This window comes from Crotalus tigris, unplaced genomic scaffold, assembly GCF_016545835.1.
Source record: "Crotalus tigris isolate CLP2741 ecotype Arizona unplaced genomic scaffold, ASM1654583v1 scf7180000018725.1201236, whole genome shotgun sequence".
In the NCBI taxonomy this organism is placed as follows: domain Eukaryota; kingdom Metazoa; phylum Chordata; class Lepidosauria; order Squamata; family Viperidae; genus Crotalus; species Crotalus tigris.
Genome location: NW_024097169.1, coordinates 755,477 through 782,219, shown reverse-complemented (window position 1 = coordinate 782,219; position 26,743 = coordinate 755,477). Strand labels below are relative to the sequence as shown.

Below are 26,743 nucleotides of genomic sequence, written 5' to 3'. Positions count from 1 at the left end.
TAACCCCAATTTATGCTATTCATTAGGATACAAACAAACAAACCATGAATTCAGAGATGGTTTCACACTCCATCAAAATGACACTGTATTAATTGTAGGGTTTGCTGAATAGTGTTATAAGCAACTTTACAGATATGTCACCTTTGGTGGCAGTATCCTTTTGGCTCAAAGTTGCTTTTTTTCCCCCTTTGTTTTGTTGGGCTATTTTCCATTTTTCCTAAGCACATAAAATGATATTCTTAGCAACTAGGTTTCTCATTGTAAAATGCTAGAAAATGAAATACATCTTTTAGTGGATCTATGGGATTTTAAAAGGGTGGAAACTATTTGGTTGAAAAATTGGTTCAGCAATAATTAGATTTTAAAATCTGTCACGGAAGGGTATATTTTATTTCCGTCCACCCTTTATTTCTCTCAGCTGTATAAATAGTGCTCTTCCTGCTAAATTAGCATTATTTGTACAAATGCCATTTTCAGTAGAAATAAAGGTATTAAACATTTTTGATGGGTCACTATGATGATGCATGGATCATTCTAATTTTAAAAAATGGATAGATCTACCATCCTAAATATAATGTACCCTTATACCATCTCCCAGATACTTAGTTACCTTGTTAATTGATAATAATTAATATCATATCTTGCTTACAAAGACAGATGTAATTAGATCCATGTAGCTCAGCATTTTCTCCTATGAGAGGCAGTAGCTCTCTTCAAACGAAATTCCTTTCTGATCCTTGTGCTGGCAGGTAAGAGCAAAAAAACCTGGTGCTATTCCCTGTAAGAATAACTTACTGAGAACATCAATGTTTGCTGTGGCCAGGATAGTGCCATGCTTGTTGGTAGCCTCACACTGGTACACAGCAGTGTCACTCAGTTCCAAGTCAGTGATGCTGATCTCCCTTGTTGAAAAAACAGCTCTGCTGGATTTTATTTCATTATCTGCCAATACAATAAGAAATGGTTTGAATAAGAGACTTCCAATTCTTCACTTGCACTTAAGTTTTCCTCTGGCAAATATTAGTTGTACAGAAAAGAGAAGAATGTGTAGAGACCGTTCATTAATCTTTATATTATGTGCTGCATTAGCACAAATTTAATTATGCAAATAACAATTAGTGTTAAACAATGACATCATAAATAAGACTCATTTTGCTTTAAGCTTAACATTTCTAGATGCAATTACTCATAAAGGGTTTGTATTAGACCTGATTATGAGTTAGCTGTACCCATACATACCATGCTGGTGACACATGGTTAGTCTTTAAAGCTTAAAACAAACTGCAGGTATCTATTTTCCTAGTAACATAGTTTCATAACAGACTTTCTAAACTTACCTTTGTTTCTGCCCTAGTGGTAAGTTATTTAGTATTAACCTTCAATTTCAAATCTAGTAAACTTAACCTATCTGGACTTGGAAACTAAACATGACCATGCCTGACTAATACTTGGATAGAAGACCACCAAGGCATTATAAACTGCACTTGAAAGTATAAATATTCCCCTAAAAATTTAATGAGGAAAGCCAAATTATCTTAACAACTACATGATTCACTTAATAACTATAATGATTCACTTAACAGCCATAGAGTGGGGTAGGGAAAAGGTTGAAAAATTATGCACAACACATTTAACAACCATCTTGCTTAGAATGGAAATTATAGTCCCAATTGCCAGGGCTTTTTTTGTCATAGAACACCCAGAATGGCGTTCCAGCACCTTTTTGGGATGGAACCTTGTAGGGTAGGCATGGCGGGTTGTATGATGTGTGTGAGTTCTGACACCCTTTTTTTTTTTTTTTTTACAAAAAAAGCACTGCCAATTGCAGTTGTAATTGTATTTCACTTTTCACTTTGGGCTAGTCAGGCATCTACCATAGGCATGATTAATTCCTATACTAAATACAATAATTTTCTTAACCAAGATTCTTAGAATTATGCAACATGAGAGCTGTAAGTTAACCTTTGAGGTTATCCAGTCCATCCCTTGCTTATGTAGTAGAGCATCTCTGAAAAAATGACTATTCAGGCTCTTTTGGAAGACCCTTGATGAAGGAAACTTCACCACTTTATATGGCAGCCTTTTCTTAGTAGTATTTTCTTTCTATTATTGTTCTTTACTTTGTTTATAGGGGAGTACAGAGATATTAACTTGGGAAAGGGTTAATTGATACATCTCATATTTTGAGATCATGCAGTGGATACTCAAAGAAAATTACTGGTGAGATTGTTCCCTGACATCCTTTCTAGTTTTCTAGGACATTTGTTGTTATCCCTTGTCTTAATGATCTTTTTCTAGAGATACTGTATGCATATTAAAAATATTTCTAAATGGTTGTGCAAGCTAATTTTTGAATGGACATCTCCTCGATGGCTATATGCAAGAGCATCCATCTAAATATGCCCACATATTTATGGGCCAAAAATTATGGGGAGCCATGGCTGCAGTCAATGATTAGATGGAATTAGCTTTCCAATTGCAGATCAGTTGATATTATATGCGTTATGGCTGGAATGGCACAGCTTATTATCTATGAGAATGAAAGGAATCCAGACAATTTTATCAAATATGATTAGGGGACTGGAGGCTAAAACATATAAGGAACGGTTGCTAGAATTGGGTATGTCTAGTTTAACAAAGAGAAGGACAAGGGGGGACATGATAGCAGTGTTCCAATACTATTACTACTATTACTATTACTATTACTATTACTATTACAAATAGTCACTCAATCACAATAACTCTATTACTGGGAAGTTAGTCCAATAAAACTGATTAAATGGAAGCAATCTCACTGGGTTTCTTTCATACCAGCATTCTCTAATTTGGTGGTGTTGGATTCTAAGAAACATATCTAGTCAATAGGACCAATAATTAGGAATAATGGAAGCCGAAATCTTATGCATCTGGAATCATCGCATTGGAAAAGGCCAGTTTATATTGAACTGTAGGTTTATATCCTATGCTTACCTTCAAGAGGAATGCCGTTCTTTTTCCATTTTATACTTGGCTCAGGAAAGCCAATAGCTTCACAAAACAGTACAAAACTTCCACCAACACTGAAAATTCCGCTTTTTGGTTTGCTTACCCAAGTGGGTGGCTCTGTTGAAAAAGTAATTACCATTTTAGTTACTATTGGGACAACTACCATAAACACATACATGTGCACCCGTAACCCTGATGCAGTAATGGTGATATGGCATGCTAACTTCACTTTTCCTTGAAGAAAGATAATCTAGGCATATGAATTATACTTTAATCATCTCCTATTTTTACACTATAAATAAGATTATTGGAAACTAGAAAGAATGAAAAACGCAGGGGCTAGACTTTTGCACAAATGTAATTTATAGATTATATTACTTTTTTTTTTTGCTTTCAGGGTTTTTTGCTTTCAATTCAAAATGTTCATTTTGAGCTATAAATCTCTAGATAATTTGGAACCAGATTATTTGTTCCTGTATTTTATAGCAAAATTGCAATTGAAGAACTCTAAAGAGAAATGAGCTGGTTTCTTTCTACCTCAGGCAAGTAGTAAAAAATATTTGATACCATCAGAGTTTCATTGCTATAGAAAGTTGTATAGTTAATTTTTCATTTTAATTAAAAAATATGTCTCATATTGTGTTTGCTTGATACACTGTTTGCTTTTATGTACCCAGTTTCATGGTATTTTGAAAATTATTTCTAGATGTGTAGTGGATATAATGATAAATGTTATGTTTAGTAACTAGATAAAACAAATAAAACTTAATGCGAAAAAGAGTTGTGAAGATTTTTTTTAAAAAAATCAGAAACTGAGCTCTGAGCATATCTAAACTCGAAATAAATGAGACGATGTGAAAGAGGCTAGAAATTCTGGCTGTGAATATTTCACTGAGAAGGAGCTAAAGCAAGAATAAGAATCAATCAGTCGATCAATAAAATCATAGCAAGTCACAAACCATAATAAAGTTTATTCTATTCTATTCTATTCTATTCTATTCTATTCTATTCTATTCTATTCTAGCAATATTGTACGAAAATCTATCCTTCTTTCCTAATAGTTTTGTTCCTCCCATGAAATATCTCCCAACTACCCCAACTTCATTCTCATTTTGCATCCAGTCTGGCATGGCTTTCTATGAGGCCTGATCAGAAAAAAGTTCCATGCAGATCTCTGGTGAATTGGCTGTACTACAAACGACAAGAAATGATTGCACTTCATCAACTACAATGTAACAAAGTAAATGGAAGAGTCTATTATTATGTTAATGTTATTTTTAGGGATTTTTTTTAAAAAAAGAACTATGTTATCAGATTGAATGAGAATATTTCAAAAACTGCAGAAGCAATACTTAGCATAGCTGAATTTGTCAGAGTAAAAGAGAAGCAGAGAAAAACAAAAGAAGTGTGTGGCTATACTTCCATTAATCAGCAGATGGCACTCATGCAATTTAAAAAAATAACCAGATTTGTAAGACCAAGTTCACCAAGTTATTCCTTCTTTTTCAGGCTATTAGTTGTCCTCTCCCTCAAAAAAATCCCCTCTTCAGAATTTCACTAATTACACCATGACTACAATTTATTGATGATTTTTTTTTTGTAGTTTTCTAAAATTTCTATGTATACTGGAAAAGGAAAAGAAGTCAGCCTCCAACAGTCCTTTGAGATTACAAATGTATAGTCAAGATCATAGCCAGAAACTGAAAAAGAAGAATTCAGTCTCTCAGTTATTGTCATAGCTATGATTGCCACTTTTCTGGCTAGTAAAAGTAGAATTTTCTATAAGAGTTTAACATATTCTTTCTATTAGTCTGTGATTTATTAGTGGTTAAGGCAACAGATTAGAAACTGTGAGTTTTAGTTCCACTTTAGTCATGAAAGCCAATTGGGACCAATCACTGTCTCTCTCTCAACCCACCTCACCTCCCAAGTTTTTTGTGGGGAAACAGGAAGAGGAAGAAATATTAGGTATATTCACCACCTTGAATTATTTATGAATATAACAAAGGTGGGATATAGACCAGTGGTGGGATTCAGCCGGTTTGCATCACTTCAGCAGAACTGGTAAGACAATTTTTTGTTGCCCAGGCCCAGAACGGACTTCCAGAAGCAGCATCAACATAGAGAAATGGTTGTTCAAATATTTGAATCCCACCACTGATATAGTCAAACAAAACAAACAAACAAATAAGAAGGATTGCCTATCATACAGAAGTAACTCTGAACAGTATACAAGGATTAAATACAACAATTTAACTACAAGCACAATAGGACACAGACACAACTTGACACCCCCCCCCCAAAAAAAGAGCAGAGCTACATTAGAGTTTGTCTAGCCACCCTGCTCAGTTGCCTAGAAGAACATCTAGATCTTTAATAGCTAACATTAAAGATTTGGGGCCATCAAGGTCTCTAAGAGGATACTATTCCACAGGGAAGGTGCTGCCACAATGCAGGGACAACTTTGGGATGCAACAAAATGTCATTTTTTAAATAATGGAAGGTGCCTGGAGCATATCCTCCCTGCTGGAATTGGTGACGTGAGCAGAGATAATAGGAGATGGTGATACTGCAAATAGCCTGCCCTAATCCAGGTAGGGCTGGAACCATACCTGAAAGCCCACTAAGGACACATCCCACTTGCCACCAAGCTCTGATGTAGTAAAACTTTCCCCCCCTATCAGTGGAGTCTAAATCCAAATTATAAGCCTTATAAAAATAGTGGTGCTATGGTGTGGAAGCCCAGTTAGCCAAATAAGGCAGAACTGCAAGACAATAAAGCCAATAGTCTTGAGAATCATGAGTGTCAGATGTGAGTCAATCATATGCTGGAATATCTTGGTTGGAGTTTTGCCATCCAGACTGAAAACAGAAATACAGCTTACTTGGCAAATTGTTGTATAAGATTACAACATTGTGTCTTTGTTGCTCCAAATTGTTTGATCTGCCTAATCATTTTGATGCCTGATTAAATGCTGACTATATTTCTAGTTTGATTCCTTCTGTACTGCTGGCGCCAATGCTTAGATTTGATCTAGATTACTTTTGCGGTTAATCCCTTGTGGTGAATTGATTACTATAGTTTGCCAGGGAATGATACCTATTTTCAATATCCACACAATACAGGAGATTTTTGAATTAACATTCCAGTAAATTTCACCATCCTACTTGGAATTGCCTATATTCCTAGACACTATCAAAATATTTTTTTTGGTTCTTGAATTATTAAGTTTCCACCAGTCTTCAACTATAAATCTAGCTGTAGATTACCCACACATAATAATAATTAGCATTCAAGCAGAGACACATCTAGTGCATAACACCCCAGACTTCACAAAAAAAGTCTAGACAGTAGATGTGGCAGAACCTGGAGGCACCAGAACAGAACAGAAAGGACTGGTGGCAGGGGGGGGGGATCACAAAATACAAAGACTGGCAAATAGAAGTAGAATGACTATGACAAAAGAAAGCAAAGTTAAGATAACACCTACAGTAATAGGTACCTTAGGTACAATCCCAAAACTCGTGGAGCTTCACTTGAACACCATTGATCAATCTTGACAAAATCACCAACTGCAAAAGGCAACTTTACTTGGAACGGTTTACTTTCTGTTGTAGTACCCTTAACACCCACAGACAACAACATTTGCCTATCCCAGGTCCTTAGAAAGCATTCAATATTTTGATAAAAATACCAAATCCAGTCTAAGCATATAGCTGACTGTGCGATAAAGCAAAAGAATAATCCGGTAAATTTATTAAATTTATAGGCTGTCCAATTCCACTATCACTTTGGGTGGCAAAGTTTTAGAGAAAATTTCATAGAATTAGAGACATTACCAAACAGCAACAGAATAGAAGACGTTATCTACAAAGAACATGCAAACCCAGCAGGTTTCTTTAATAGAAGAGCAAATATAATTTTTAGGATGGATGATTAGAAATTCCAAAAGAGTATTGCCATCGATAAAGTAAGTAATCTAAGGTGAGTTTCAGTTCTCTTGCATAAATAATTTGTTAAAGAAATATTACCTGGAACACTTTTTAGATCAAAGATCTCCTGCAGGTATAGAATTAGAATCTTATAAGTTGGCATCCTGTATCTCTACTTTCAGAATTCCTAGATCAGGGGTGTCAAACTCGCAATGTCATGTGATGTTTCGTGATGTATCACAACTTTTTTTCCATTGCCGGCAATGGGGTGGGCGCGGCTTTGGCATGACGCATCCAGCCCACGCATCCAGCTGGCAGTTTGACACCCCTGTCCGAGATAGTATGTAGATAGCATTGTAGGATAGTATGTCAGATTATAAATAGTATGACAGAGAATTATCTTTTTTATATTGGGCTAATTATTAATTATCTCAGGAAGCTTACCAGCATATTTGTTCTTTGGAATAGTTTAATATTGGTTGTTTCTTTATAACCATTTAAAAAATGGCTTAAATAAAATATATTTCAAGAAACAATTCAAAGTCCACCTTGTTCTAAATCTCTGGTCTTATTGGTGTATGAACTAAACAATTCACATTAAATTTGTCTTGTATCATTTCACAAAGCCCAGGAAAGATACAGGATACAAAGTTGTCTATTTTAATAGAAGAAATATTTTAGAACAACAGTAACCAATATAACAGGCATGGCGATCTGTCCCTGTACTATTTCAGCTTTCCAGATTTTTCACATGATAGTAAGAGAGGCTGAACTGACAGTTCAAATTGATTTTGGAAATAAGTGCTTGAGAAATCACTATGTGGATGTTTCATTTTCAGAATGAAGACGTCAGACATGTTAAGTGCACACTTTAACAAAAAAAAAAGGTAAAAAGTATAGGGTGTCACTAGATGACTGGATGATGGAATGAATGAAGTTTCCTCTTCAGGTGAACTAGGTAGCAGTTCTGTATTTATAAAGACACAAAAGTAACCTTGTGAAATAGAATATAGCTTAACAAAGTTTAAAAAAATCAGGATTGTACAGAAATATGGGTACTAAGCAGTGATAAAGAGGGAGCACCACATCCCAGTTGAGGAAAAGAGCTCTTAATTTACAGAGATAGCTTCTTTAGAACATTTCTGCTTGCTGTGTAATTTTTACCATGTCCACAAATGATCAAAATTAGGAAGGGGCTACAGTTGTGGAGTCTGAGCTTGGTTGTTTTCTTGCATGTGTTTCATTACCCCAGGGGTAGGCAACCTTGGCTCTTTTATGACTCATGGACTTAAACTCCCATAATTCCTCAGCCAGCCACACTGAGGGGCAGGGAGAGGTTTCCAAACCGAGCCATGCTGGCTCAGGAATTCTGGGAGTTGAAGTCCACGAGTCATAAAAGACCCATGGTTGCCTACCCCCCTGCATTACCCAATTACTCATCTGTGGTAGAAGGGAATGGGGTTTGCTCTCTGTTTTTATATGAGTAGCATTCAGAGGTAAACAGAGACCTTTTAGCACTGATGACATTGTCCAACTGGATAATGAAAGCCTCAGCAAGAAAACTCCAAACTCAGAAACCATCAAGGATTTCACAGTTCAACCCTGAGCTACAGATATCCTCTTCTATCAGGGCTCTCTTTACAAAAAAAATAGCACAGTTACCGAAACTCCCTATACACTCACAACAAAGATAAATCTAATTTGGAAGGATTTTCCCAAAGAAGGCAGTGATAGTGGTCAAACTAGTACAAGCTTATCCCTCTCAGATTTATACGGATAAATTATATGCTCAGAGAAAGTCAGCAGAGAAAAGCATAGCAAATAATTTTTCTTGAAAGTTACTGGATATGTATGCTCACCTGTTACTCATCTCATTCTTTTTATATATTCCATTCACGTTATTAACTGACTGATTTAATACCGTAAAGCAGGGGAAAGCTAAAATGCATCTTTAATTTGATTGCTTATATTTAAAAGTGTGAGGGGTTTTTTTTTCCTGGCTGTAAAATTAGCAACAAAGAACTTTTAAAAACTCTACAGCACAGAACAAATTGATTGACATCTTAAGCACTTAGCTGTCACACTAATGATAATGTGATTACAAAATGAAAAAAAAAAAAAAGAATTGCCCGATTGTCAGAAATCACACCATGGGGGGGGGGGCTGAAGAGAAATGCAGGCCAAAATAGGTAAGGGAATGGTGAGAGAATATCTAGGTGCTTTAATTATGTTTATTTAATATTTAATTATAATTAATTAATTATAGATATTTAATTATGTCAAAGTGCTAAAGGAACAAGTGGATATGATCTCAGAACCACTGACTATAACCTTTGAGAACTTCAGGAAGGCAATGGATGTATCAAAATATTGAGAATAGTTAACATTATCCCATTTGTTAAAAACTAGAACCCAGGAAACTACAGATCAACCAGCTTGATATCACCACTTGGAAAAATCCTGTAAAAGATAATTAAACCGTGGATTTGTAAGGAACAAAGTCAGAGGCCAGCATGGGATTGTTAAAAATAGTTATGCCAGAAAAACTTATATCTTTTTTTTTCTTTTTCAACAAAGAGACTAGATTAATAGACCAAGGGAATTTTGTGAATATTTGAACTTCTATACAGTACTCTATTCATCATAGCCTCCTTGCTGATACAATGGAGGCTATGATGAATAGAGTAATAATGGAATAATATGGGATGGTTGGTCCTGTCTCTCAATTGGTTGAGCAACTTTACCAGGTTCTGGTTCAACCTGATTCTTAACAAATCTATGTCTAAATAGAGGGAAGAATGCAGAGGGTTCTCCTAGTCCTCTGTCCTGGTCCACTGCTTTTCAACATTTCTATAAATGATATAGATAAGGAGATAGAAGGAGTGCTGATCATATTTGCTCCTGATGCAAAATGGGGAGGACTGCCAACACTTCAAAAGAGAACTTTCAGGTTGGAAGCTTGATAGATATGAAAATTGGGCCCTATACTCCAAGATGCAATACAACTGTATTTAAGGTTCAGCATTTAGAAAAACTGGACACACCAGTACAAGATAGATGGCATCTGATTCAGCAGCTCCTGAGCATCAAGGTAGATCCCATATTGCATTATAGTTTTTCATGCTTTCACCAATAAGCAATTTTATATGATTGCATTTGTTAGCATTTTGATTATTCTGTTTTGGATCTTTGGGTGTTTGCAGATTATTGGATTTGCCGCGGGAATTTTCATTCTTTTGCAGAACTGATCATGGACTGAGGTATCTCATTATCAATTGTTCCACCTACTTTATTCTGTACACCATTTCTATGCCTTTAAGCTCTTAGTGTCTAGTTTGATAATGAGTTTCACGAAAGCATTAGGCACATGATTAGAAAAAACTGATATGTTGTTAGTCTGACAATTTTAAGGTGGCAAAATACACCATTCCGAACATCTAACTAACCTTGTCCATCCCACCTCCATTAGAAGGTGCAGTTAGTGGCTGCTCTCCTGCTGGGAGGTATTGAGTATTGGAAAGACAAATGAAATTGGGAGGAGTTGCTTTCTTCAACTTTCCTCATGTTAAAATAGCAAGGACAGCTTGTGTCAGCAGCTTCATTTCCCCCCCCCCCCCCAGCAGAATAGGGCTCAACAATCAGGGCAGAAAATTTTATTTCTTGCTAGTTCAAGGACTGCTAGGTAGCAATTCAGTGCAGCCATCTGGCTATGCTCTCAGTCTGATTCTTTGAAGATGCACAATTACTTTGGAATAATTCAGAATGAAAACTACTAATGAGTGTCAAAAATTCTTTTCTACTTTCTGTTTCCTAATATGTGGGCTATTGTAATTTAGAACTGTAGTACCCACTGAAACATGCATGTATAGACAGACAGACAGACAGACGGACACACACACACACACACACACACACACACACACACACACACACACTCCAAATACACAGACAAATAGTGATCAGCTACAGATTCACAATGTTAGATAGATAGGGCAAAATTTTTCCTAGAAGGCATTTCCCCTTTTAAATTCTTTTACCTTGATTGCTTTCCTACAACTAGGATACATATAATGGTTAAAGTTTGGTAATCCTTTGGAAATTTAATTAGCAATAGAAGTGAGAAAGATCCTTTCCCATTCCCCCTTTATCTTCCTTTCCTTCCTTATTATAACCTTCCAATCATTTTCACTTTCTAAAATAATATTTCTTAGCTTCCAAAGAATTAAGTGTAGAAAATAATCCTTATACCCTCAGTTAAAAGTCCACTCTTATCTTTAAAGATTATAGTTTAAGTAGCCTTAGTGAAAATTGTGGGGAAACTGAAAATGGTAATAGAAACTTTATCGATTAGTCATTTGACCATATCAAAAGTACAGGTAGTTCTTGACTTATGACTACAATTGAGCCCAACATATATGCTGCTAAGTGAGAAATTTGTTAAGTGAGTTGGGCCCATTTTATGACTTTTCTTGCCACATTTGTTAAGTGAATCACTGCAGTTGTTGTAACACAGTTGTTAAGTGAAACTGGCTTTCCCATTGAGTTTGCTTGTCAGAAAGTCACAAAAAGTCATCACCTGACCCTGGGACACTGCAACCATCATAAATTTGAACCAGTTGTCAAGCATCCCAGTGTAAATCACGTGACCCTGGGGATGCTGCAACAGTCATAAGTGTGAAACATGGTCATAAGTCATTTTTTTCAGTGCCGTGGAAACTTCGAATGAATTAAATGAACTGTTGTAAGTTGAGGACTACCTGTAGAAAGCTAGTAGAAATATACGACTAAATGCAAAGAAAACAATAGAACATGTTCATAGTAACTCATCAGTCCTATAGTTAACCCTATTCTGACCTAAATATTCATTCCTCTTTGAAATGGCCCTTGATAGAAAAAGCACAGCTTTACTAGTAATACACACATTTGTCCCCTGAAAACAGTAAGGCAGCTTTTCCCAGGTGCTCCAGTATGTCTTAGTTTTTAAATAAGAATCTAAGTGATAGAAAGTAAATATTCTTGTCATAAATCCTTATCTTGAAAGCATAGACCAGCATTTTATGTCTTCAAATTATTCTCTTCCTCTTCCTGTGCAAGAGGAAGCAAATCCCAGAGAAGGACATTATCTGTCAAATTTCAAGTATATTTTCATTTTTGCCCTGATGTTAGGTTTATTTAGTCCATGCTTTTCCTTAATACATCCAGTGCTTTTTTTCTAAAAAAAAAAAAAAAAAAAAAGGTGCCAGAACTCACACACGTCATACAACCCGCCTTGCCTACCCTACAAGGTTCCATCCAAAAAAGGTGCCAGAACTCCATTCTGGGCATTCTATGAAAAAAAGCCCTGCATCCATCCATTTGCATTGCAAAAATTAGGAAAATGTTGAAGGAATTGCTTTCTGTTTCCAGGATACATACAATGAATTAGATAAATTTCCAGCTGAAATTTCCTGTTTACATTCCTACAAATTCCTATTTTCCAGTTTAGACATTTTCCTCTTTCTACTATCAAAAAAAAAAAAAAAGCAGTACAGAGTAAAAAGAACAGTGGATATCTATGCAGTCAGTTGTATCTGGACTGACTTATATTTTACCAAGGGCTATATCCTTAGAAGAGAATAGCAAGAATATTCAAACTTGGTTATAATTTGACTGAGGTCCAATGGAATCAATTATAGCCTATAAAGTCGACAAAGTGAAATACTTCCACCAAATGAGCACTAGCTCTTAGGTTATGAGGAAAAGGGATGGAGATGACCTCTGATTAATGGTACTGACATTTTGCAGTCCACAATTGTAAGAAATGGAAAGGAGTTGGACATTGAGTGGGTTGGGAGGAAAGAGGTTGCTTAGAAAACTTCTAAGAATAAGTAAAAATCTTGTCAATCCCACTGAGCTGGTTTAGCAGATTTTATTGCTTATGATATTGCTCTATGTTGGCATTATTGGAAATGCAGATGTACATACATCTGCTGTATCCTACTTAATAGAGCAATGGTTTTTGACTGAATTTGGAACCATAATTCTATGCCGCTTAATTACACTGATTTCCTTAGCCAATTGGTAAATTTTGCAGCTCTTGCATTTAGTTTGAACACTTTACGTTTTCAGTATGTTTTTATGCATTTCTTCCAGATTGTTAAAATAGACAGCTATTGTAGAGATATTTTAAGCCATCTGGAATTATACCTAGTAGTCAGCAATTTGAATTATAGAGATATTTTCATACCTTATGCAGCATCTTTAATTTTCTTGGGCACATACATGCCTGTCCAACACAAATACACACACACATACATACTCTATAAAGTCCAATGAAAAAGCATAAGTAATTTTATTGCACATATGCTTAAAAAGTGGTCTTTTTAAATAAGAAGAAGATTACTTGAAAAGCGTTTTTTATCTATAAATTGCCTCTAGTACTGAGAAAGTAAGAGGAGAAGGCTATACATCATTATCTAACAAGAAACATATATATTCATTTTAATGTTTTGCTCATTTTTCTTAGGCCAAACAGTTGATTATGTCAAGAAAAACTAAGATGTATCTCTAATTATTATGGCAAATTTGCACAAAATGCCAGATGCATAATGGCTGCAAATGTGTGTAAAAATCCTCAGTGGCCAGCTATAAACCTCACAATCTGGAAAAAATAATGACAAAGTGCAGGTGCTTAATCATTTTTACGTCTGCTACCTTATCTGTCCCTACTCCCTATCTCCAAAAGCCCTGTATTTTTAGCATGCTGTCTCTAACTGGGTTCACACATTACACTGAACCATGAGTTTTTCTTTGTTTGGACATATTGTGCTAACCTAAACGAAGTGTCTTAGCATGATGTGTCTACCCTGGTAATTGACTTATTCAGTGGTATATAGCAATATTTCCATTTAATGAACCTTGTATAATATATTTTGAATGTGACTGACAATTGCCTATTCACTGTATAGTTCCCTACAGGCATAACAGCCCAGTCACTTAGGTGAGATGGGCCATGCAGAAGTTTAATAAATAAATGAAAAAAATGTCCAGTTTATCATTTTGCACATATACAATTATGTAACATATGCACGCATAAAGTCCCATTCATGTTTAACAGATGTTCAGCTCTATCAGACACTTATTACCCCATTAGTCCATTACACTGAATGTAACGCTGAGGGAAGCCAAGGCCTACTTGATTAATATGTGAACAGTGTTGGTCTTTGAAGAAAAAAAGATTTAGAATCAGAAAATCCTACAATATATATTTAAGATAATACTTCTATATTACTTTCTTTATACTATTTGGAGATAAAACATAGAGTCTAGGTCATTTTCTAAATAATTTATCTTATAAGAAAAGAATCACCAGGAAAAAAAAAAAACTAGAGTTAACAACTGCAGTGATTCACTTAACAACTGTGGCAAAAAAGTCATAAAATGGGGCAAAACGACAGATCACAGACTATCATAAATTATTCTATTCAATGAAGCAAGACAAAACTGTTCCAAAATCTGTCTGGCTTTCCTAACAGTTTTCTTTCCCTGTATATAACCCAAGCAGTCTTGTACTTCCTAGTTCCCCTAATTTCTTTCTTATTCTACAGCCTGTCTGGCATGGTTTTCCCTGATGTCTGATCCCCCAAAAAATTCATGGGAAGTTTCATGAAGCTCTCTGGTGAAATGAATGTATTGAAATTGTTACATGTCTTCCATTACAATACAAGCCACAATCCTGGACATTATCATGAGCATTTTTCTTCTTTATAGGGGAAAGGGGGTGGGGAAAGTGAATAGTTAAAAAGCTGTACAAGAAAATTTCAGTACAGTACAATTTGTTGCAGGAAAAGAGAAGCACAAAAATAAAGATACAATGTATTTTGTGAGGTTTTGTGCATCAGTAATACAATTATAATGATTTTAGCACAAGAGCTCTTCATTAGAGTTATTTATTTCAATTTCACTATGCAAAAAATGCAGATTTATGCATGTTCATTCACATGTCACTGTATTGACTTTGAAATTCCTTGGTAATGGTGTTGCATATCCACAACAAATTTTATAAGGGCTACCTCTTCCAATTGCAGTTGAGGAAACTATAGATATTTAATAATTATTTTGAAGTATCTTTGAAAAATTGTGATTCCAATGATCCTTTAAAATAAGTCATGTGTGGAGAATAGACATAAATGTTGATTCTGCACATCAGAACATATGGGGAGAGAACATATGTTTTTCCCTAACGAATATTTGTGCAAAACAATTGATGTGAGGAGAAAACTTTCATAGCCAATATGATTTGTTTCAGATGAGACAGCAGTAATTTAACATATAAGCTGTGCATGATTTGTTCCTTAGAAATGATATATGTGTGAAAAAAATCATTGATTTTAGCCGAGAATCAAATATACTGTACTGATCATTATGCTGGTCTTTGACTTTAATTAAGATTTGATTTGATGTATATTGATCAATGTAGGGAACCATTTCAGAAGATTTTAATTTGTTAGCTTTCAGAATAGTTTTCTATTATATATATATATATGTTTTCTGAGGTTTTCGCGGGTATTTGTATGTAGGTCTTTGGTTGTTCGGGTTTTCTTTCCTTACTTGTGCTGGTACCAAGAGAGTACCAAGAAGGAGGATGAGGTGAATGAACAACATAAACACAGACAGTGCACATCTAATTACATGGAATTAAGAGTCCCCCCGACTTACAGTTATGCAAATAAGGGAGGAAGAGCTGCCGTACAAGCACAAGTAAGGAAAGTGAGGAAATTTCAGCTTGCAACACAGAAACTATGATCAAAACGCAGGTGGATTGGCTGGGACCCATGACGAGGTCAAGAAGCCGGGCGCAAAGAACGCCACACTTATAAATAGCTTCTCCCATCGACTGGAGACTAACCTGATGATGCTGGCAGATGCCAGCGAAAGCTTGGTTTTATTCTGGTTTTATTAAAACTTTTTATAGTTTTATAACTTCCTGGTGTTCGTATATTTTATTGTTTAATATATATATATATATATATATATATATATATATATATATATATATATATGTAGGTCTTTGGTTGTTCGGGTTTTCTCCCGCGTAAAATTGGAAGTGTCTTGGCGACGTTTCGACGAAGTCCCATTCGTCATCTTCAGGCTGGTGTTTTCAGCTTCGTGCTTTGAGCAGCAATGTGTGGTCTTAGCTGTTTCTTCCTTTTAACTGCCAGTGGGGGTATGAACTGATTGGGTGGGAGCTTAGCTGTGTTCTGATTGGGTGGAGGTGTGTTCTGATTGGTTAGGGGCGTGGCTGTGCTCTGATTGGCTGGGGGTTGGCTGTGCTCTGATTGGCTGGGGGGTTGGCTGTGCTCTGATTGGCTGGGGGAGTGTTCTGTTTGGTTGTGCTCAGGTTAGTCTGAGTTGCAGAGGGGTTTAAGATTTTGGGCTGCCTTGCTATTTTTTGGCTTCGCGTTTGTGGTCGTGCCTCATTTTCATGGAGGGTGTCAGTTTGCTTCGTGTATGGATTGGAGGGCTTTAAAGTGGCTAATGATGCAGCTCTGGTCTGGCTTCTGGTTTGTGGTAGTGCCTCATCATCGGTGTGGCTTTGGGTTTGCTTTTTGCGTGGATGTGTGGTGGTGACATCCTGTGTGGTTTTTGTGAGTGTGGGTCTGGTATCATTTTTTGTATTAGGGAGTCGTTTGTCAATAAGGGCGGGTTTCCAAATGGCTGGTAGGCGGGAGGTATCATCTCGCTTGTTCATGCTGTGTGGGCGTTTTTCTATCTCGATGGCTTCTCTGATTATTCTGTTATTAAAATGTTCACTTTTGGCAATGGTTCTGGTATTTTTAAAGTCAATTTCATGTCCTGTGGCTTTAAGGTGTTGGACCAGGGAAGATGTTGGTTCCTCTTTTTTGACTGAGTTCTTATGTTCTTCAATGCGTGCACTTATTCTTCTGTTGGTTTGTCCGATGTATGTGGTGGGACAAGTGGTGCATGGGATTTCGTATACTCCTTGATTTTCTAATTCAATTTTATCTTTGGGGTTTCTAAGGATGGTGGATATTTTTCTGTTTGTGCAGAATGCTGTTTTGATGTTGTGTTTATGGAGGATCTTACTGATTCTGTCTGTGGTGCCTTTTATGTATGGGAGGAGGGCTTTGCCGTTTTCTTGTTCTTTGTCTTGGATTTTAGTGGGGGTTTCTTTTTGGATTAGGTTTGTAATCTTATTTCTATGGAATCCATTGGATGTTAGTACATTGGTGAGAGTGTGTAGTTCGGGTTTTAGGTGTTGTTCGTCAGCTAAGCGTTTTGTTCTGGAGATGAGTGTCTTGGCTACAGAGTTGATCTGTGCTGGGTGGTGGTGTGAGAGAGCGTGCAGATAGCGGTTTGTGTGTGTTTTCTTCTGGTAGATGGTGTGTCCTAGGGAGCCATTGGATTTCTTGTAGACTAAGACATCCAGGAAGGGAAGTTGGTTGTTAGCTTCTGTTTCCATGGTGAACTGTATTTTGGGGTGTAGGCTGTTGAGGTGTGTGAGGAAGTTGTCCAGTTTTTCTTTCCCATGTGGCCAGATTATGAAGGTGTCGTCTACGTATCTGAGCCAGAGTTTGGGTTTGTGATCCGATTTTTCTAGAGCTTGGGTTTCAAAGTGTTCCATGTAGAGGTTGGCAATGACAGGTGAGAGGGGTGATCCCATGGGTGCTCCTTCTGTTTGTTTGTATTTTTGTCCATTATAGATGAAGTATGTGTTGGATAGGCAGTGGTTGGTCAGATCTAAGATGTGTTTGGGGGGGTTATATTTGTTTTGATAGCTGTCAAGGCTTCTTTGATAGGCACTTGGGTGAAGAGGGATATGACATCGAAGCTCACTAGTAGGTCGCTGGGCTGTAAGTTTTGTTTCTTTATGATCTCTATAAACTGGAATGAGTTTTTTACGTGTGAGGTGATGGATTCTGCATAGGGCTGTAGTTGTTTGGCGAGAAATTTGGCTAGGTTTTGTAGAGTGCATAACATCTCAGATAGGATCCTCACCAAAGCCGAAACCAATGTCCTTTCCAAAGGATTCAACTTTGCAGTCACTCCCAAACACATCCCCACTGAAACCATTATATGTGGAGTTGAAACCAGCCTGACCAAAATCAACCCCGACGATGCTAACAGAATCAGACTCGAAATCACCAACATCCTCTGTACCAGCAAGCCACCCAAAAGCAACTTACCCAAAGAGGAACAGACAGCACTACGTAACCTGAAAGAAGACACCAGCATAATAATCCTACCAGCAGACAAGGGCAACGCCACGGTGGTTATGAACACATCTGACTACCAAACCAAATTAACCAACCTACTCCAAGACTCCACATACAAACCCCTAAATACAGATCCCACCACCTACCTGGAAAAAACCACCAGATCCAAAATAAAAGCCTCCCCCATTAGCGAAGAGATCCAGCAAAGAATCATTCCCAGAGAGAAATCATCCAGATGCCCCAAACTCTATGGTCTCCCCAAGATACACAAGGAAGGAACCCCACTCAGACCTATAGTCAGCTCCATAGGCTCACCTCTACAAAACCTAGCCAAATTTCTCGCCAAACAACTACAGCCCTATGCAGAATCCATCACCTCACACGTAAAAAACTCATTCCACTTTATAGAGATCATAAAGAAACAAAACTTACAGCCCAGCGACCTACTCGTGAGCTTTGATGTCATATCCCTCTTCACCCAAGTGCCTATCAAAGAAGCCTTGACAGCTATCCAAAACAAATATAACCCCCCCAAACACATCTTAGATCTGACCAACCACTGCCTATCCAACACATACTTCATCTATAATGGACAAAAATACAAACAAACAGAAGGAGCACCCATGGGATCACCCCTCTCACCTGTCATTGCAAACCTCTACATGGAACACTTTGAAACCCAAGCTCTAGAAAAATCGGATCACAAACCCAAACTCTGGCTCAGATACGTAGACGACACCTTCATAATCTGGCCACATGGGAAAGAAAAACTGGACAACTTCCTCACACACCTCAACAGCCTACACCCCAAAATACAGTTCACCATGGAAACAGAAGCTAACAACCAACTTCCCTTCCTGGATGTCTTAGTCTACAAGAAATCCAATGGCTCCCTAGGACACACCATCTACCAGAAGAAAACACACACAAACCGCTATCTGCACGCTCTCTCACACCACCACCCAGCACAGATCAACTCTGTAGCCAAGACACTCATCTCCAGAACAAAACGCTTAGCTGACGAACAACACCTAAAACCCGAACTACACACTCTCACCAATGTACTAACATCCAATGGATTCCAAAGAAATAAGATTACAAACCTAATCCAAAAAGAAACCCCCACTAAAATCCAAGACGAAGAACAAGAAAACGGCAAAGCCCTCCTCCCATACATAAAAGGCATCACAGACAGAATCAGTAAGATCCTCCATAAACACAACATCAAAACAGCATTCTGCACAAACAGAAAAATATCCACCATCCTTAGAAACCCCAAAGATAAAATTGAATTAGAAAATCAAGGAGTATACGAAATCCCATGCACCACTTGTCCCACCACATACATCGGACAAACCAACAGAAGAATAAGTGCACGCATTGAAGAACATAAGAACTCAGTCAAAAAAGAGGAACCAACATCTTCCCTGGTCCAACACCTTAAAGCCACAGGACATGAAATTGACTTTAAAAATACCAGAACCATTGCCAAAAGTGAACATTTTAATAACAGAATAATCAGAGAAGCCATCGAGATAGAAAAACGCCCACACAGCATGAACAAGCGAGATGATACCTCCCGCCTACCAGCCATTTGGAAACCCGCCCTTATTGACAAACGACTCCCTAACACAAAAAATGATACCAGACCCACACTCACAAAAACCACACAGGATGTCACCACCACACATCCACGCAAAAAGCAAACCCAAAGCCACACCGATGATGAGGCACTACCACAAACCAGAAGCCAGACCACAGCTGCATCATTAGCCACTTTAAACCCCTCCAATCCATACATGAAGCAAACTGACACCCTCCATGAAAATGAGGCACGACCACAAACGCGAAGCCAAAAAATAGCAAGGCAGCCCAAAATCTTAAACCCCTCTGCAACTCAGACTAACCTGAGCACAACCAACATAACACTCCCCCAGCCAATCAGAGCACAGCCAACCCCAGCCAATCAAGCACAGCCAACCCCCAGCCAATCAGAGCACAGCCACGCCCCTAACCAATCAGAACACACCTCCACCCAATCAGAACACAGCTAAGCTCCCACCCAATCAGTTCATACCCCCACTGGCAGTTAAAAGGAAGAAACAGCTAAGACCACACATTGCTGCTCGAAGCACGAAGCTGAAAACACCAGCCTGAAGATGACGAATGGGACTTCGTCGAAACGTCGCCAAGACACTTCCAATTTTACGCGGGAGAAAACCCGAACAACCAAAGACCTACATACAAACACCCGCGAAAACCTCAGAAAACAAATATGAACCTCTACGGGGAGGAAATCCACCATCTGACCAGGACCTATGAAAAACTTGAAGTCCAAAGAGCTTCCATTTTATGCGACCTCACATTCCTACGCAACTGCCGAGATCAAAATCTAATCCCCACATGTTTCCAACTGAAATTCCACTCCAACTCTGCAGCCACCAAACGGATCCTGAAAAGAACAGAATTGGCCCTAATCAGAAATGAACTTCACGCAAAAAGATTCCTCCTAGACCGAATTAACAAAGATCTCCTCACACTCCACCTCAAACTCAGCAACAAGATCCACCCCGCACTTTGGGACAAATCCAAACAACTCGCCGTCTGGAGAGCCGAAACACAGACCACCCTCAAGACAGATACACACACCAACAAACTCCGAAGACTACAAGAACGCCAGAAACAAACCCCTCCTCCCTCACAGCCACACATGAAACAAACAGTGCATAACATCTCAGATAGGATCCTCACCAAAGCCGAAACCAATGTCCTTTCCAAAGGATTCAACTTTGCAGTCACTCCCAAACACATCCCCACTGAAACCATTATATGTGGAGTTGAAACCAGCCTGACCAAAATCAACCCCGACGATGCTAACAGAATCAGACTCGAAATCACCAACATCCTCTGCACCAGCAAGCCACCCAAAAGCAACTTACCCAAAGAGGAACAGACAGCACTACGTAACCTGAAAGAAGACACCAGCATAATAATCCTACCAGCAGACAAGGGCAACGCCACGGTGGTTATGAACACATCTGACTACCAAACCAAATTAACCAACCTACTCCAAGACTCCACATACAAACCCCTAAATACAGATCCCACCACCTACCTGGAAAAAACCACCAGATCCAAAATAAAAGCCTCCCCCATTAGCGAAGAGATCCAGCAAAGAATCATTCCCAGAGAGAAATCATCCAGATGCCCCAAACTCTATGGTCTCCCCAAGATACACAAGGAAGGAACCCCACTCAGACCTATAGTCAGCTCCATAGGCTCACCTCTACAAAACCTAGCCAAATTTCTCGCCAAACAACTACAGCCCTATGCAGAATCCATCACCTCACACGTAAAAAACTCATTCCAGTTTATAGAGATCATAAAGAAACAAAACTTACAGCCCAGCGACCTACTCGTGAGCTTCGATGTCATATCCCTCTTCACCCAAGTGCCTATCAAAGAAGCCTTGACAGCTATCCAAAACAAATATAACCCCCCCAAACACATCTTAGATCTGACCAACCACTGCCTATCCAACACATACTTCATCTATAATGGACAAAAATACAAACAAACAGAAGGAGCACCCATGGGATCACCCCTCTCACCTGTCATTGCCAACCTCTACATGGAACACTTTGAAACCCAAGCTCTAGAAAAATCGGATCACAAACCCAAACTCTGGCTCAGATACGTAGACGACACCTTCATAATCTGGCCACATGGGAAAGAAAAACTGGACAACTTCCTCACACACCTCAACAGCCTACACCCCAAAATACAGTTCACCATGGAAACAGAAGCTAACAACCAACTTCCCTTCCTGGATGTCTTAGTCTACAAGAAATCCAATGGCTCCCTAGGACACACCATCTACCAGAAGAAAACACACACAAACCGCTATCTGCACGCTCTCTCACACCACCACCCAGCACAGATCAACTCTGTAGCCAAGACACTCATCTCCAGAACAAAACGCTTAGCTGACGAACAACACCTAAAAAACGAACTACACACTCTCACCAATGTACTAACATCCAATGGATTCCAAGAAATAAGATTACAAACCTAATCCAAAAAGAAACCCCCACTAAAATCCAAGACGAAGAACAAGAAAACGGCAAAGCCCTCCTCCCATACATAAAAGGCACCACAGACAGAATCAGTAAGATCCTCCATAAACACAACATCAAAACAGCATTCTGCACAAACAGAAAAATATCCACCATCCTTAGAAACCCCAAAGATAAAATTGAATTAGAAAATCAAGGAGTATACGAAATCCCATGCACCACTTGTCCCACCACATACATCGGACAAACCAACAGAAGAATAAGTGCACGCATTGAAGAACATAAGAACTCAGTCAAAAAAGAGGAACCAACATCTTCCCTGGTCCAACACCTTAAAGCCACAGGACATGAAATTGACTTTAAAAATACCAGAACCATTGCCAAAAGTGAACATTTTAATAACAGAATAATCAGAGAAGCCATCGAGATAGAAAAACGCCCCACACAGCATGAACAAGCGAGATGATACTCCCGCCTACCAGCCATTTGGAAACCCGCCTCTTATTGACAAACGACTCCCTAACACAAAAAATGATACCAGACCCACATCACAAAAACCACACAGGATGTCACCACCACACATCCACGCAAAAGCAAACCCAAAGCCACACCGATGATGAGGCACGACCACAAACCAGAAGCCAGACCAGAGCTGCATCATTAGCCACTTTAAAGCCCTCCAATCCATACACGAAGCAAACTGACACCCTCCATGAAAATGAAGCACGACCACAAACGCGAAGCCAAAAAATAGCAAGGCAGCCCAAAATCTTAAACCCCTCTGCAACTCAGACTAACCTGAGCACAACCAAAACAAATACACTCCCCCACAATCAGAGAACAGACAACCCCCAGCCAATCAGAGCACAGCCAAGCCCCTAACCATTCAGAACACACCTCCACCCAATCAGAACACAGCCAAGCTCCCACCCAATCAGTTCATACCCCCACTGGCAGTTAAAAGGAAGAAACAGATAAGACCACACATTGCTGCTCGAAGCACGAAGCTGAAAACACCAGCCTGAAGATGACGAATGGGACTTCGTCGAAACGTCGCCAAGACACTTCCAATTTTACGCGGGAGAAAACCCGAACAACCAAAGACCTACATACAAACACCCGCGAAAACCTTGGAAAACAAATATTGAACCTCTACGGGAGGAAATCCACCATCTGACCAGGACCTATGAAAAACTTGAAGTCCAAAGAGCTTCCATTTTATGTGACCTCGCATTCCTACGTAACTGCCGAGATCAAAATCTAATCCCCACATGTTTCCAACTGAAATTCCACTCCACCTCTGCAGCCACCAAACGGATCCTGAAAAGAACAGAATTGGCCCTAATCAGAAATGAACTTCACACAAAAAGATTCCTCCTAGACCGAATTAACAAAGATCTCCTCACACTCCACATCAAACTCAGCAACAAGATCCACCCCGCACTTTGGGACAAATCCAAACAACTCGCCGTCTGGAGAGCCGAAACACAGACCACCCTCAAGACAGATACACACACCAACAAACTCCGAAAAGACTTACAAGAACGCCAGAAGAAACAAACCCCTCCTCCCTCCAGCCACACAGAAACAAACAGTGAATAAATCTCAGACGGATCCTCACCAAAGACAGACAACCAATGTCTACCTTTCCAAAGGATTCAACTTGCAGTCACTCCAAAACACATCCCACTGAAAACCATTAATATGTGGAGTGAAACTCAGGCCTGACCAAAATCAACACGACGAGCTAACAGAATCAGACTTCGGAAGAGCACCAACATCCTCTGTACAGCAAGCCACCCAAAAGCAAACTTACCCAAAGAGGAACAGACAGCACTACGTAGCCTGAAAGAAGACACCAGCATAAAATCCTACCAGCAGACAAGGGCAAGCACGGTGGTTATGAACACATCTGACTACCAAACCAAATTAACCAACCTACTCCAAGACTCCACATACAAACCCCTAAATACAGATCCCACCACCTACCTGGAAAAAACCACCAGATCCAAAATAAAAGCCTCCCCATTAGCGAAGAGATCCAGCAAAGAATCATTCCCAGAGAGAAATCATCCAGATGCCCCAAACTCTATGGTCTCCCCAAGATACACAAAGAAGGAACCCCACTCAGACCTATAGTCAGCTCCATAGGCTCACCTCTACAAAACCTGGCCAAATTTCTCGCCAAACAACTACAGCCCTATGCAGAATCCATCACCTCACACGTAAAAAACTCATTCCAGTTTATAGAGATCATAAAGAAACAAAACTTACAGCCCAGCGACATACTCGTGAGCTTCGATGTCATATCCCTCTTCACCCAAGTGCCTATCAAAGAAGCCTTGACAGCTATCCAAAACAAATATAATCCCCCCAAACACATCTTAGATCTGACAAACCACTGCCTATCCAACACATACTTCATCTATAATGGACAAAAATACAAACAAACAGAAGGAGCACCCATGGGATCACCCCTCTCACCTGTCATTGCCAACCTCTACATGGAACACTGTGAAACCCAAGCTCTAGAAAAATCGGATCACAAACCCAAACTCTGGCTCAGATACGTAGACGACACATTCATAATCTGGCCACATGGGAAAGAAAAACTGGACAACTTCCTCACACACCTCAACAGCCTACACCCTCGAAGCACGAAGCGAAAACACAGCCTGAAGATGACGAATGGGACTTCGTCGAAACGTCGCCAAGACACTTCCAATATGTACGGGGAGAAACCCGAACAACCAAAGACCTACATACAAACAACACGCGAAAACCTCCAGAAAACATATAGTATTATATATATACTATATATATGATATATATATATATATATATATTTATTCTGAGGTTTTCGCGGGTGTTTGTACGTAGGTCTTTGGTTGTTCGGGTTTTCTCCCGCGTAAAATTGGAAGTGTCTTGGCAACGTTTCGACGAAGTCGCATTCGCCATCTTCAGGCTAGTGTTTTCAGCTTCGTGCTTCGAGGGGCAATGTGTGGTCTTAGCTGTTTCTTCCTTTTAACTGCCAGTGGGGGTATGAACTGATTGGGTGGGAGCTTGGCTGTGTTCTGATTGGGTGGAGGTGTGTTCTGATTGGTTAGGGGCTTGGCTGTGCTCTGATTGGCTGGGGGGTTGGCTGTGCTCTGATTGGCTGGGGGGTTGGCTGTGCTCTGATTGGCTGAGGGAGTGTTCTGTTTGGTTGTGCTCAGGTTAGTCTGAGTTGCAGAGGGGTTTAAGATTTTGGGCTGCCTTGCTATTTTTGGGCTTCGCGTTCGTGGTCGTGCCTCATCTTCATGGAGGGTGTCAGTTTGCTTCATGTTTGGATTGGAGGGGTTTAAAGTGGCTAATGATGCAGCTGTGGTCTGGCTTCTGGTTTGTGGTCGTGCCTCATCATCGGTTTGGGTTTGTTTTTTGCGTGGATGTGTGGTGGTGACATCCTGTGTGGTTTTTGTGAGTGTGGGTCTGTTATCATTTTTTGTGTTAGGGAGTCGTTTGTCAATAAGGGCGGGTTTCCAAATGGCTGGTAGGCGGGAGGTATCATCTCGCTTGTTCATGCTGTGTGGGCGTTTTTCTATCTCGATGGCTTCTCTGATTATTCTGTTATTAAAATGTTCACTTTTGGCAATGGTTCTGGTATTTTTAAAGTCAATTTCATGTCCTGTGGCTTTAAGGTGTTGGACCAGGGAAGATGTTGGTTCCTCTTTTTTGACTGAGTTCTTATGTTCTTCAATGCGTGCACTTATTCTTCTGTTGGTTTGTCCGATGTATGTGGTGGGACAAGTGGTGCATGGGATTTCGTATACTCCTTGATTTTCTAATTCAATTTTATCTTTGGGGTTTCTAAGGATGGTGGATATTTTTCTGTTTGTGCAGAATGCTGTTTTGATGTTGTGTTTATGGAGGATCTTACTGATTCTGTCTGTGGTGCCTTTTATGTATGGGAGGAGGGCTTTGCCGTTTTCTTGTTCTTTGTCTTGGATTTTAGTGGGGGTTTCTTTTTGGATTAGGTTTGTAATCTTATTTCTTTGGAATCCATTGGAATCCATATATGGATTTCTTTGGAATCCATATGGAATCCATCTATTCCAATCCATTGGAATCCATATATATATATATATATATATATATATATATATATATATATATATATATATATATATATATATATCTTACATATCAGATAAACTGAAATAACCATAGAATGTACACCCTATATTGAAATGTATTTTTATCAGAAATTGGGTAAGGAGTAAAATAAAATAAAATAAAATATTTTATTCATGTAATAGTAGAAATGAGCAATTAGAAACTGTTTTGTAATATTAAGTATACTGTGTATATTACTAAAAACAGTCTTAAATGGTTATAGTGTACAATCATGTTAAAAGTAATTTCATGTTAGACCATCAAGCTTTTAAATAAATGTTGTTGTTGTTATTTTGAAAAGCAAGAGTAATATTTATTAGGTAAGAAAACTACCTAGAATTTGGATTGCCAGGTTCAAAACCAGCACCAGATGGGATTTGG

General features: G+C 38.8%; 1 protein-coding gene across 10 annotated transcripts in view; it reads right to left on the bottom strand.

Moving 5' to 3' along the window:
• Nucleotides 1-26,743, bottom strand: part of CHL1 (cell adhesion molecule L1 like) — a 231,822-nt gene that overhangs the window by 50,383 nt on the left and 154,696 nt on the right. For all 10 annotated transcript variants that reach the window (XM_039355679.1, XM_039355670.1, XM_039355671.1 and 7 more), the window contains 2 exons: nt 2,971-3,102; nt 796-942 (listed from right to left, as the gene is read on the bottom strand). In XM_039355679.1, the coding sequence (XP_039211613.1) occupies nt 796-942; nt 2,971-3,102 (279 nt within the window). The remainder of the gene's footprint in view (nt 1-795; nt 943-2,970; nt 3,103-26,743) is intronic.